We start from the raw sequence: 13216 nt of genomic DNA on the forward strand, positions 1-13216 counted from the left end.
ACATCCCAGCCCGGGGCTCACAGGGCCCTGTCCCTGTCCCAGGCCAGACCCGGGGCATCGGGGAGGGATGGAAGGTTGGACCCACCGGGAACGGGAGGAGGTGGAGGCTCCTGGTGGCCACGGGCGAGTCCCTCCTTGGAGCATGGAGCTGCAAGACAGGAGGGGACAGCAGGGGACAGGAGGTGACAGCACGGCCTGGCCACCCCTTCCCGCTCCTCCCGGCTCCCCGCTCACCTTGCAGCACCTGGAAGGTGACGCTCAGCAGGGCCACCACAGAGGCCACCAGGATGCACTTGTTGAGGGTGAGCCCTTCCCAGAGCAGCGGCTCCTCCGCGGGGTCCAGGCTGGGCGGCTCCGCCTTGCTGGGCACGGGGAGGCTCCTGGGGACTGGGACACGGAAAATGTTACTGGGGGAACTGCGAGGAGGAAGAGGGCTCTGAGCTGGGGAGTGGGAAGAGCTCTTAATGTCCTCATGCACAGCCTGCTCAGGGCAGGGATAGGGACGGGGATAGGGGCAGGGACAAGGACAGGGGCAGGGACAGGGATGGGGACAGGGAGACAGGGGCAGGGACAGGGACAAAGAACAGGAGCAGGGGACAGGGACAGGGACATGGGGGCAGGGACAGGGACAAGGGACGGTGACAGGGATGGGGGCAGGGGCAGGGACAAGGGCAGAGACAGGGGAGAGGGACAGGGATAAGAACAGGAGCAGGGGACAGGGCCAGGGATAGGGACAGGAGCCGCTCCTGCCACGTGTTTGCACTGCAGGAGTGGGGACAAGAGTGTCCGGGGGGCTGAGACCGAGGGGTTTGGGCCATGGTGGCATTAGAGTATCCTGGCAATCAAGCTGGGAAAAGCTCTGCCTGTGCTCCTCCTCCAGCAGCAAATCTGGGCAGGATGGAGAGGAGGAGGAGGAGGAGGATCTGGCAGGAGGCGGAGGAGCCCCATCTCCATCCCCGAGTCACTGATTTCCCCTTTCCATGGTCAGACAGTGCCTCCAGGGCTGTCCAGGGACACAGGACTGTGTCTCTGTGGCCATTCTGGGGCAGGAAAGGCCTTTCCCACTGTTGAAGATTGCAATTCAAGATGTTTTCCATTGCCATCTGTATGGCAGATTATCTTTGTCAAGTGGGCAGTTTGCCTTATCTCTCTCTCTGAGTGACCACAATCACTCATCCCCCAGGAGAGGACATCTGCTGATAACAGCTATGGAATGTCACTGCATGGCTGATAAGAACTACAGCATCCCGTTGGGAGATGTGAGCCCAGAGGGAGGAGCCAAGCATTCCTGCCTGGATATAATCTGGAGATTCTGGAACACCAGCATGGCTTCTCCACTGGATTCCCCAGAGGAACAGCAGCTGCCTCTGCCATTGGATCTTCAGAGGAAGAGACTGCACCTTTCTACAGGATCCCTGCTCCAGCAGAACCACCCCTGACACTGCAGGAGGGCTGCAGCCACAATTCCAATTGGGACTGCTGCCAACAGCCTGACCCACAGGGTGTCAGGTTGTGTTCTGACTCTGTCAGTGTTGTTTTATTTTACTGCATTGTTTATTTTATCCTTTTATTTTCTTGCCTATTAAAGAACTGTTATTTCCTGCTCCCATATTTTTGCCTGAGAGCTCCTTAATTTAAAATTTATAGCAATTTAGGGGGATGGGGAGGGTTTGCATTCTCCATTTCAGGGGAGGCTCCTGCCTTCCTTGGCAGACTCCTGTCTTTCCAAACCAAGACACCCACACACCCACCTGGCGGCCCGGCAGCGCTGCCCTTGGCTCCCACCTTCTCCACCCGCTGCTTCTTCTCCGCCGCTCTCCTGTCCCCGCCGAGCGGGGCTGGCTCGGGCATGTCCGGCTCTGCCTCTGCCAAGGGATGGCCCCGGTGCTGCTCGGAGTCGCTCTGCTGCTCTATTCCCTGCGGGGAGGGCACGGAGCATGGCTGGGGGACAGGGACAGGGAAAGGGACAGGGACAGGGACAGGGATAGGGATAGGGATAGGGATAGGGATAGGGATAGGGATAGGGATAGGGAAAGGGATAGGGATAGAGATGAGATAGGGATAGGGATAGGGATAGGGATAGGGATAGGGATAGGGATAGGGATAGGGATAGGGATAGGGATAGGGATAGGGATAGGGATAGGGATAGGGATAGGGATAGGGATAGGGACAGGGATAGGGATAGAGATGAGATAGGGATAGGGATAGGGATAGGGATAGGGATAGGGATAGGGATAGGGATAGGGATAGGGATAGGGATAGGGATAGGGATAGGGATAGGGAAAGGGACAGGGATAGGGACAGGGATAGGGATAGGGATAGGGATAGGGATAGGGATAGGGATAGGGAAAGGGACAGGGACAGGGACAGGGACAGGGACAGGGATAGGGATAGGGATAGGGATAGGGATAGGGATAGGGATAGGGATAGGGAAGGGAAAGGGACAGGGATAGGGACAGGGATAGGGATAGGGATAGGGATAGGGATAGGGATAGGGATAGGGATAGGGATAGGGATAGGGATAGGGATAGGGAAGGGAAAGGGACAGGGATAGGGACAGGGAAAGGGAAGGGAAAGGGAAGGGAAAGGGACAGGGACAAGGAAAGGGAAAGGGACAGGGGCAGGGACAGGGATGGGACAGGACAGGGATGGGACAGGGATAGGGACAGGGACAGGGATAGGGACAGGGACAGGGACAGGGACGGGGACGGGGACAGGGGCACGCTGCTCTGGGGGTCCCGGTGCCACCCCAGCGAGAGGCACCAACCCAGCTCCTGCAGCACCTGGGGCTCGTGTTCACCTCAACAGCCTTAAAGCTGGGGTGGATTTTATGTTATTTAAGCTGGATTTAGCCACGAGTCAGCCCCGACTAAGGCATGGGTGTGCTTGGGATCCCCCCGGGGCAGCCCCCGGGGCAGGCTCGGTGTGCGGGAGCCGAGGGAGCCGCGCTGTGCCCCGGGCTCGGTGCTGAGCAGGCTCTGGGCTGGGCGTTGGTCGGTGCCACCAGGGAGAGCTGCCCACCGGCACAGATCAGTGACAGCGACAGCTGGGGGACCTGCAGGGACGTGCTGCAACCCTGCCGGGCGGAATGGCACCGCGGGACAGCCCCAGCCCGGCCCCTGACCCTGACCCGGCACAGGGATCCATCCCTGGCACAGGGATCCATTCCCAGCACCCCCTGCCCTGCCCTGGCACAGGGATCCGTCCCGGGCACCCCGTCCCCTGGCATAGGGATCCATCCCCTCAGGCACCCCGTTCCCTGGGACAGGGATCTGCCCAGACACCCCCTGCTCTGAACAGGAATCCATCCCTGGCACCCCCTGCCCTCCCCTGGCACAGGGATCCATCCCTGCCACTCCCTGCTCTGGCACAGGGATCCATCCCAAGCACCCCCTGCTCTGAATAGGGATCTGCCCAGACCCTCCCTCCCCAGGCACAGGGATCCCTCCAGGTCCCCCCACCCTGCCCTGGCACAGGGACCCATCCCTGGCACAGAGATCCCCCCAGGCAACCCCTGCCCTGGCACAGGGATCCATCCCTGGCACCCCCTGCCTGCCCTGGCACAGGGATCCCCCCAGGCACCCTCTCCCCAGTCACAGGGATACCCCAGGCCCCCCTGCCCTCCCTGGCACAGGGATCCATCCCATCCATCCCAGACACCCCCACCCAGCCCCGGCCCCTCCGTGCCCTGGGCACTCACATGGGCTCTGCGCTGTCCCGTGGCTGTCGCTGCTCACCGGGGTGCTGCCATCTGTCACAGGCACAGCTCAGCTCCTCAGGGACAAACCTGGGCACATGGGAATCACCAGGGGCTGGGGGGGACGTGTGTCCCCCTCGGGGACACCCCCAGCCTGCACAGAGGGGACATCTGGCTGTGATTCCCTCATTGGTGTCACCCATGGATGGACAGAGGGGTCCCAAGCCAGGCAAAAAACCCCCCCCAGGAATTGAGGGGTGCAAGGGGAGCTCTGGGACTCTGAGCCCCAAAAGGTCACCAGCCTGGAAATCCCAGGGGAGTGGCAGCCAAAGGGAGAGTGACCTCCCTGCCAACAGGGGGGGACCAACAGCCCAGGGTGTGCTCAGACACCCCAAAACCACAAAGCTGGACACTGCAGGGCACAGCCTGGCAGCAGGACAAGGCCCAGCTACCATGGAGCAACCAGAGCTCCAAAAGGAGCTCAAGGAGCTCAGGGAGGGCTCTCAGGGCTTTTCCTGAGGGTGCCCAGGGCTCTGGCACCAGGAAGGGCTGGGGAGGGGGTCCTGGGGGTTTCTCTGCCCTGGGAGGGCTGCAGGGGTGGGAAGGCACCACCAGATCCCAGCACCACTGGTCCCAGCTCTCTTGGCATCTCTGAGTCCAGTGCCTCAGGTGCCACATCCTCTGCAGAAAGAAGAAGAATTTCTGCCCCCCTTTGAGGCAGATGTAGTTGATTTCCCTCCCTGTGGAACACTGAAAAAAAGAGACCAGTACCCAGGATGAAACCTAGACTCAGTGCTGGAGGCAGAACAGATAAATACGAGGAAACCTTTTGGCCATGATCTGCAAGGTCTTTGCTTTCATGAGGAAATAAAATGAATCTTTGGCTTGTTTAAGTGGTGTAGGTCTGGTCCTTTCTCTGCTGGGAAGGGACGGAGCTGCCCCAGGACTCTGGTGGTACCTGAGGGGTTCCAGACCCAGGGGAAGCACAAGGGTGGAGAACTTTTCCCAAAGTGTTTCCCCGCCCCATGTGCTTGCCCTGTTTTTGAGCTTCTCAATCATTCACCCTGGTTTGGGGCACAGATGAGCACCAGGAAGGTGGAGGAGGGCCTGAGCCTCTGTTCCTTCTGCCTGGCCATGATCCCTGTGGTGTCACACAGGTGTCACACAGGTGCCACACAGGTGTCCCTCAGTGCCTGAGGTCACCCTGAAGTGACACCACCCTGCAGAACCATCTCTGCCAGGCTGAGCTGTGCCCTGCAGAGTCTCACACACCTCACCAGTGGCCAAGGAACCTCTCCTGTCCTTCCCTGGCACCTCTGAGCTCTCCCTGCCCACCTGGACAGCCTTTAGGTGGCCTTAGGACATCCCAAGTCTTTCTCCAATGCCACACAGGGACCATCACCAAACTGAGAGGGGTCAAACACTGTGCCCACAGCACACCTCACTCCTCAGCGGAGCCCAGTGCCCTGTCACAGAGTGCCAGGCTCTCTCCATGCCTCCACCCCTTGTGTTTCACCCTGATGGAAGAGCCCAAACAGCTCCAGACCCAGGGCAGGCAGGTGTCCTTCCCTGCCATGTGCCCCAAGGGCATTAACTCGGCCCCAGAGCTGAACAGATCCATGTCCAGCTCTGTCCCCTCCGTGCCCTGGCAGGGCGTGGATGCACTCTGGGGCTCATAGCCCATCAGGGTCCTTGTCCCCAGGCAGGATGGGCCGTGTCACCTGCAGGAACAGCCACCCTGGGCTGGTGATCCAGGGACAGCCACTGCCAGGCCAGGCAGGGCAGGGATGGCCACAGTGCCAGGGGTGACCACAGTGCCACATGAGGCCACCAATGCCAGGGGTGGCCATGAATGCCAGGGGTGGCTGTCAGTGCCATGTGAGGCCATCAATGCCAGGGGTGGCCACAGTGCCAGGGACACTTTGCCCATGGCAGGGCTGGTCACCCGCAGCCCCCAAGTCCTTGCTCACAGTGCCCCTGCCCAGGGGCACATCCATCCATCCATCCATCCATCCATCCATCCATCCATCCATCCATCCATCCATCCATCCATCCTCCCTCCCTCCCTCTCTCTCCCCCGCCCATCCCTCGCCCCTCACGCCAGATCCGCCCGTAAAAGCTGAAAATCGCAGGCACTTAACAAATAATCAGCTCCGCTCTGCCGCCGCTGGGATTTCTCCCGCACGGGCTCCCGAGGTCGCCTGCACCGCTGACTCACGTCAGAGAAACTTCCAAAAATATCCCCTGGCCTGCCCCGTGCGCCGGTCAGCCCCGGCCGGGGATGAGCCCCGTGGGGTTCAATCCCACCCAGAGCCGGCTGTGGCCAGAGCTGCCTGGGGGCTGCCTCATATCGGTGTTTAAAATCCCCAGAAATTCGTACCTGGGGTCGGCACCGCCTCCTCCTCCTCGGCTGCAGCCCCCGGGCGGCCCCGGCTCTCCCGGGTAAAGAACAGCAACAGCTGCCGGGGGGAGCGGAGCAAAATAGCGCCCAATCACCGGGGCTGAGAGCCACAAAAGGCAGCGCAGCCCCGGCACAGAGCGCTGCGGCTGCCCCGGGCATGGGCTGAGGCTGCCGGGGCACCTGAGAGGGGTTTGAACCTCTGTGACACTTCTGGGGACACAGGGAGGGGACAGGAGCCTGGGCACGGGTGTGTGAGACGGGTGTGGGATGGAGGGATGGATGGATGGATGGATAGATGGATGGATGGATGGATGGATGGATGGATGGATGGATGGATGGATGATGGATGGATGGATGGATGGATGGATGGATGGATGGATGGATGGATGGATGGAGGGATGGATGATGGATGGATGGATGGATGGATGATGGATGGATGGATAATGGATGTATGATGGATGGATGGATGGATGGATGGATGGATGGATGGATGATGGATGCATGGATGGATGGATGGATGGATGGATGGATGGATGGATGATGGATGGATGGATGGATGATGGATGGATGGATAATGGATGGATGATGGATGGATGGATAATGGATGGATGGATGATGGATGGATGGATGGATGGATGGATGGATGGATGGATGGATGGATGATGGATGGATGGATGGATGGATGATGGATGGATGGATAATGGATGTATGATGGATGGATGGATGGATGGATGGATGGATGGATGGATGGATGATGGATGGATGGATGGATGGATGATGGATGGATGGATAATGGATGTATGATGGATGGATGGATGGATGGATGGATGGATGGATGGATGATGGATGGATGATGGATGGATGGATGGATGATGGATGGATGGATGGATAATGGATGGATGGATGGATGGATGGATGGATGGATGGATGGATGGATGGATGGATGGATGATGGATGGATGGATGGATGGATGATGCATGGATGAGGGATGGATGGATGGATGGATGGATGATGGATGGATGGATGGATGGATGGATGGATGGATGGATGGATGGATGGATGGAGGTGCTGGGTGTGCAGAGGTGGAGCCAGGCACAGGTGAGGAGAGAGGTTGAGAAATCCCCCTGGGGGCAGCAGTGCTCAGACAACCCCAGTGCAAATCCCATTTTGCAGTGTTTGCAGGGGTCCATTGCCCTCCCAGCCCTCTGATGTCCCTGTTCCTGTCCCCAGGAGCCCTGTCACAGCCACAGGCACCTCCTGGGCAGGTGGGAGTGGGGATGTCCCATCCCAGGATAGAGGGAGGAGATGAAGAATCCCATCTGGGGAGCAGCAAAAGCCCCTGGAGCTCTGGCCCTGCCTGTGGGGTTATCCCAAGCCCCCAGCTCAGCACAGCAGGAACAGCCTCAGGCAGGAGCTCCTGTGCCAGGGATGTGGAGCAGCAGTGCCTGCTATCAGTCTGGCACATCCCACTTTGAGGACATTGCTGTTATGCAGAGGCTTCAGACCCCAAAACCCCCAAAACCCCGAAACTGTAACATTTCCCACCTGCAGCACTGACATTTTTCTTTAGCATGATCTAAAGGAGGAATGAACCAGGCACTGCCTTTTCCAGGCGAGGCTGGATCCAGGCCCTGCTTTGGGGGGCTCAGGAGCAACCTGTGCTCCCCAGGGCAGGGATTTGGCCTTTCTGGCAGGGACAGGATGAGCACACGGAGGGAGAACAATGTGGAAGCCCCCAGAGCAGCCAGAGCACTGGGCACACCCTCGGCAGAGTTTTCCCGTTTGTATTCCCGTTCCAGCAGGGCCAGAGCTGTTCACCGGCATGGCATTTGCTTTATAGGGAGGTGATGAAAGAAGAAAATCATCACCAGGACAAATAAAATCCCTTTTCCTCCCAGTTAATCACGTTTCCATGCTGCCCCCAGGTTTGTTCGCTGCTTCTGCCTCCCGTGGCTGAGCTGCTCCTTCCAGGAAAGATGCCAGGGGCTGAACCGGCACCGGCAAAACACCCTCCCACTTCATCCTTACATGGAGCCAGAGGATCCGGAGCTCTCCTCACCCTTCCCAGGACCTTTCAACACCCCCTTCCCGCAGCGTTTCTGCCTCCACACGTGTAGCTGGGAGCTGTTCCCCGTGGAGCTGCAAAGCCTCCACCTCCAGCGCGCAGTTTATCCCGGGCAGATGGAGGAAAGAGATTCCCGCAGGCAAATTCTTTCCTAATCTCTTGAACCCCCCCACCCATCCCCACCAAATCCCAGCTTCTTCCGTGCCCTGAGCCTGATAAAAGCGTCGCTGGGACGGGGTGAGCTCAGGGAGAGGGAAACCCGATCCGGCTGGGAGAGCAGGAGCAGAGAGCCAGGTGGGGAGCAGGGAGGGCAGTGGAGAGGCCAAAGAGTGACTTTGGATGGGGCTGGATGGCACAGCCCCTCTTCCCTGGCTTCCCATGGCCTCTGTCCCCATGAATTGTGGTCTGGGCTGTGCTGCAGCATCCCCTCACTGCCATGGCAACGCTCACTTCTCCTCCCACCAGGATATCATCTCCCTTTTTCTCCCCGTTTTTAATAACTCACAGTTAAAAGGCAATCAGAAAGGCATAAAATTAGTCACCGAGTATTTTTGGCACTGGTTGGTTCTGGGGATGGATCTTCTCTCGGTTCTCACTATTCCCTCTCTCCCCAGAGCCCCTAGGCCCTGCCTGACTCTGTCTCCTGCTGGCACAGGTATGAGGGGTGGCAGATGCTCCAGCTGCCTGCTCAGGTGGCTTTCCCACTGCTCACCAGGCTGGCTGCAGATTTTTTCCCCTTGGATTTCATCCCTGGCTCCATCAGAACCTGCCTGACCATGTCCCAAGGCTTGAGACTCCAAAACACCTCCCAGCCTTGGGAGCCTTTACCCTCCAGCCTGGGCAGGGTTGGGCTCTTGGCCTGATTTTAGAGATGGGGATTCGGATGTTGTCTGCCAAGCCAAGTGCCCTGGGCACAGCACAGCTCTGCAGGCAATGCCCAGCTCCAGCTGTGTCACCCCCACGCTGGCATTGTCCCTTGGGGGCCACAGGTCTGAGGGTGCCCAGGGCAGGTTCCCACTGCTGGCACCAAAATCCTGCTGGAGATGCACGTGGAGCTCACCAGGTGCTGCACATGGAGCTCACCAGGTGCTGCCTGGGCTTGTTGGAGGAGCTTGGTGTCTCCCAGCCCTCCACCCTCCCCTCAGATGTGGTTGGGGATGCATTCAGAACGGGGCTGGTGGAGGAGAGGATCACAGAAACACCAAAATTCTCCAGGAAATGGGGTGAAAGAGCACCTTGATTCCCTGCACGAACCAAACCCCAAAGGTGTCCCCATGGCAACCTGGGCACAGCCCAGTGCTGACAGCAATATTCCCAAAATTCCTCTTTAGCTGGATCCACCATCTCCAGCTAGGGGTTGTGCAATGGTTGTGCTGACAGCTGCTGCCTCCTTCCCCTGAGGAACCAAACATCCACCCAGGAGATGATTCCTGCAGGAACCACAGAGCTTCCCAAGCACTGAGGAGCACTTGGGAGCTTTCAGGGAGGGAAGGAATGTCTCCCCTCTGCCAGCTGTGCTGCTCCTGTCAGATCCCATCTGTCAGCACGGAGATTTCAGATCTGCCAAGCTGAGCCATCTCCTTGCAGAGGTGTGGATGATGGAAGGCCTGGAGCAGTTTGGATGCTGGATGTTCCTGTGGCTCCACATCTCCAGGTGTTGCAGCAGGGCTGGAGGGAGCCAGCAGGAGATGAAGCATCCTCTGCATGAGCTGATTCCCACAGCTGATTCCTGGACAGGCTCCATATGCCCAGGAGGGCTGGCTGCACCTCATGGGCCTGCAAAGATCCTCATGCCACTTCTGATCAAGAACTCAGAGCTGGGCCCTTCCTCGTGGCTTCAGGGATTTGGTTCAGCTGGAAAACACAGCCAAGGGGATCTTCTGTCTCCTCTCCTGGGTTTGAGGTGTGTGGAACTGGTGAGGGAAGATGGGAGCTCTCTGGGCTGGTACCTCCTTGGTTTAATGAACCACAGCTTGGAGCATCGACGGGACAAGAGGAAATGGCCTCAAACTGCTCCAGGAGAGGTTCAGGTTGGACATCAGGAGGAATTTCTTTGTGGAAAGGGCGGTCAGGCATTGGAAGGGGCTGCCCAGGGAGGTGGTGGAGTCACCAAAGAACAACTGGAGGTAGCACTCAGTGCTCTGGGCTGGTGACAAGGTGGGGATAGGACACAAGTTGGACTCAATGGTCTCAGAGATGTTTCCCAGCCTAAATGAGTCTGGGATTCTGGGATCTTGGAGGATCTTCTTCCTTTTACGCTTTTAGTCTGGAGGGAATGCCAGCCATAAAAATGATGCCTCTGTGTTAAATGCGAAGGGGCCCAGGAAGAGAGGACACCTCACCACAGGGTTTTGGGAGCAGATGCTGCAGCTTAACACATTCCTTCAGCTGAGCATGGAAAAAGGGATCACATCTCAGAAAAACTCTCCCATGTCACCTCTGGCTTCCCAGCCCTGAGCTGGATCTATCCATCATCCATCCATCATCCATCCATCCATCCATCCATCCATCCATCCATCCATCCATCCTCCATCCATCCATCATCCATCCATCCATCCATCCATCCATCCATCCATCCATCATCCATCCATCCATTCATCCATCCATCCATCCATCATCCATCCATCCATCCATCCATCCATCCATCCATCCATCCATCATCCATCCATCCATCCATCCATCCATCCATCCATCCATCATCCATCCATCCATCCATCCATCCATCCTTCCATCCCTCATCCATCCATCCATCCATCCATCCATCCATCCATCCATCCATCCATCTATCCATCCATCATCCATCCATCCATCCATCCATCCATCCATCCATCCATCCATCATCCATCTGTTCATCCATCCATCCATCCATCCATCCATCCATCCATCCATCCATCCATCCATCCACCCCTCATCCATCCATCATCCATCCATCCATCCAACATCCATCCATCATCTATTCATTATCCATCCATCATCCATCCATCCATCCATCCATCCATCCATCCATCCATCCATCCATCCATCCATCCATCCATTATCCATCCATCCATCATCCTTGAGCCTTCCATGGGCTCATCCATCACCCCTGGAATGACCCACATCTATCTGGAGCAGCTCCACATTAAATCCCAGCCTGGAATCCACGTGTGCCCTAAATCTTCAATTCACAAATCTCAGAGCTTTTGCTCCTTTTCCCTGGCAGCAGGAGCTCATTCAGGTCAGGGGGACGGAAGATCCAGATCCTGTTAAATCCTACTTTTAGTCTCGGCTCCTTTCTGTAATTGTTCCATGATCCCTTTTCTCACAGCTCAGCACCACTCAGGGCTGATCACTGTTCTCCCTAAAGATTTGCAGTTTGTCACTCCCAGGAGAATAGGAGGTGTGATTCCACTCCAGGGAATTATCCCTGGAAGTGCCATTTGGGATTGGGAAAATGGCCATGACATTTGTCCCACCAAGGGCTGGGGCTGTGGCAAATAAACCTAGCAAAAACTAACAATAAGGTTAGGACTAAGTCTTTTGTCCTTGGGTGTGTGTGGCAGCCATCTTGACATCTTCAGTGTCATGCTTTATATAAGCTACAAGAATGTAAAATTTGGTGGGTGATTGGTTGATGATTTATCATCGTGGTTTGTATTTTTATTTGGTTTCTTGGGGGGAGTTAGTTCTGGGGTTAATTCTACGTTTGTTTGGGACAGCCATGCCACGGGAAACTGAGGCAAAGGGAGATTTAGGGCAAGTGAAGCTTTGGGTGGAACAGCCTGGCAATATTTAACATCCCAATGATCACAAATCTTTCCTTTTTTTGGATTTCCTGATGGATGGAGAATTGGTGCATTTACCCAGACAGGTTCCAGCACTGGGGGCTGCAGATCCCAAATCATTCCCAGTGAAGGAGCTGCTTCCCTCTCTTCCCTCTGCTCTGAACAGACCTGCAAACAACCAAGGGCACCAGGAACCAGAGAGCTCTGCCTCCTGTGGGAATAACTTCATCATCCCAGCCTCTTTGGGATGATGGCACCCACTGGAGAGCAGGTCCTGGTGGATTTAAACCTTTCCCAGGGCCCCAGGTTGGCCCCACAGAACTGAGCAGTTCTGAAGCAACAAATCCATGTCCAGAGAAACATCCGTGTGCTGTGGGGATGCTCCCAGACTTGGCAGCTGGGCTGTGGGACATGGGGAGGGAGGAGATGTTCCAGGCAGGTTTTAGGTCTTAAAAGGGTCATAAAAGTACAAAATCCACCGCAAAGTCCAGCACAAAGTCCTGCAGGGACAGCAGAAATAGCAGGAACTTCCTACCCACCTCCAGCCCTCAGCTGGGGTTTCCCAGTTTCTCTGTGCCTCCCATCCTGTTCTCCATTTTCTCTCTCTGTTATCAGACCAAAAATTCCCAAATTAAAACTCGGCAGCCTCCAGACACCAAGGGCAGAGGTTTCACCCTGCCAGGCCCCTCTGCTCTCCCCTCCCTGCCTCACACCACGGATTTCCCAGTTCCTTTGGGCCACTCTAGGAAGGCTGGAGGGGTTTGGGTTCCTTCCTTATCCCCTTGCAAGACCAGGACTGTGCTCTGGGGCTCTTTGTCCCTCTAAGGCACTTGCTGGGGTGCTCATGGAGGGGCTTTGCCATCTCAGAGGTCTGGAAACTCTGATGATGACTTTACCTCTGCAAAATTGTAGCAAACTCCTCTGATTTATAGCAGGACAGGAAGGGCTGGGACCTGAGGATGAGGTTTTTGAGTGACGTCCCCCTTTCTGCTCCAGCTTTCCCTCTTCCTATTTTCACACAGCAATGCCAAATTCAATATATTATGTAATGGGAACAAGCAAGAACCAAACCAGCAAGGGCTCCAAGCTGCAGGAAACTCCCTTTCCAAAGCCACACTCTCAATGAGTCACTTTTCTCTCATTTCTGCTCGCCACCCTTGCAGACCAGGCTTTGTCCAGTGCAATGAGAAGATATCAAAGCTCAGGATCTTTAATGTTTCCCAGTTCTTCCTCAATATGTCCTTGCTGGATATTTGTTCCTAAGACACATCCTGCTCAAAAACAAGATT

The 13216-nt window shown here is 56.6% G+C and overlaps 1 protein-coding gene across 1 annotated transcript in view; it reads right to left on the reverse strand.

Moving 5' to 3' along the window:
• The window catches only part of LOC131093789 (cilia- and flagella-associated protein 251-like), a 40172-nt gene that overhangs the window by 941 nt on the left and 26015 nt on the right, over window positions 1-13216 (reverse strand). The window contains exons 2-5 of the mRNA XM_058041127.1: window positions 3701-3787; window positions 1752-1917; window positions 235-387; window positions 86-148 (exon numbers count right to left, since the gene is read on the reverse strand). Coding sequence (XP_057897110.1) covers window positions 86-148; window positions 235-387; window positions 1752-1851 — 316 coding nt within the window. The 5' untranslated portion in view covers window positions 1852-1917; window positions 3701-3787. The remainder of the gene's footprint in view (window positions 1-85; window positions 149-234; window positions 388-1751; window positions 1918-3700; window positions 3788-13216) is intronic.

Source organism: Melospiza georgiana, chromosome 26, assembly GCF_028018845.1.
Source record: "Melospiza georgiana isolate bMelGeo1 chromosome 26, bMelGeo1.pri, whole genome shotgun sequence".
Taxonomy (NCBI): Eukaryota; Metazoa; Chordata; class Aves; order Passeriformes; family Passerellidae; genus Melospiza; species Melospiza georgiana.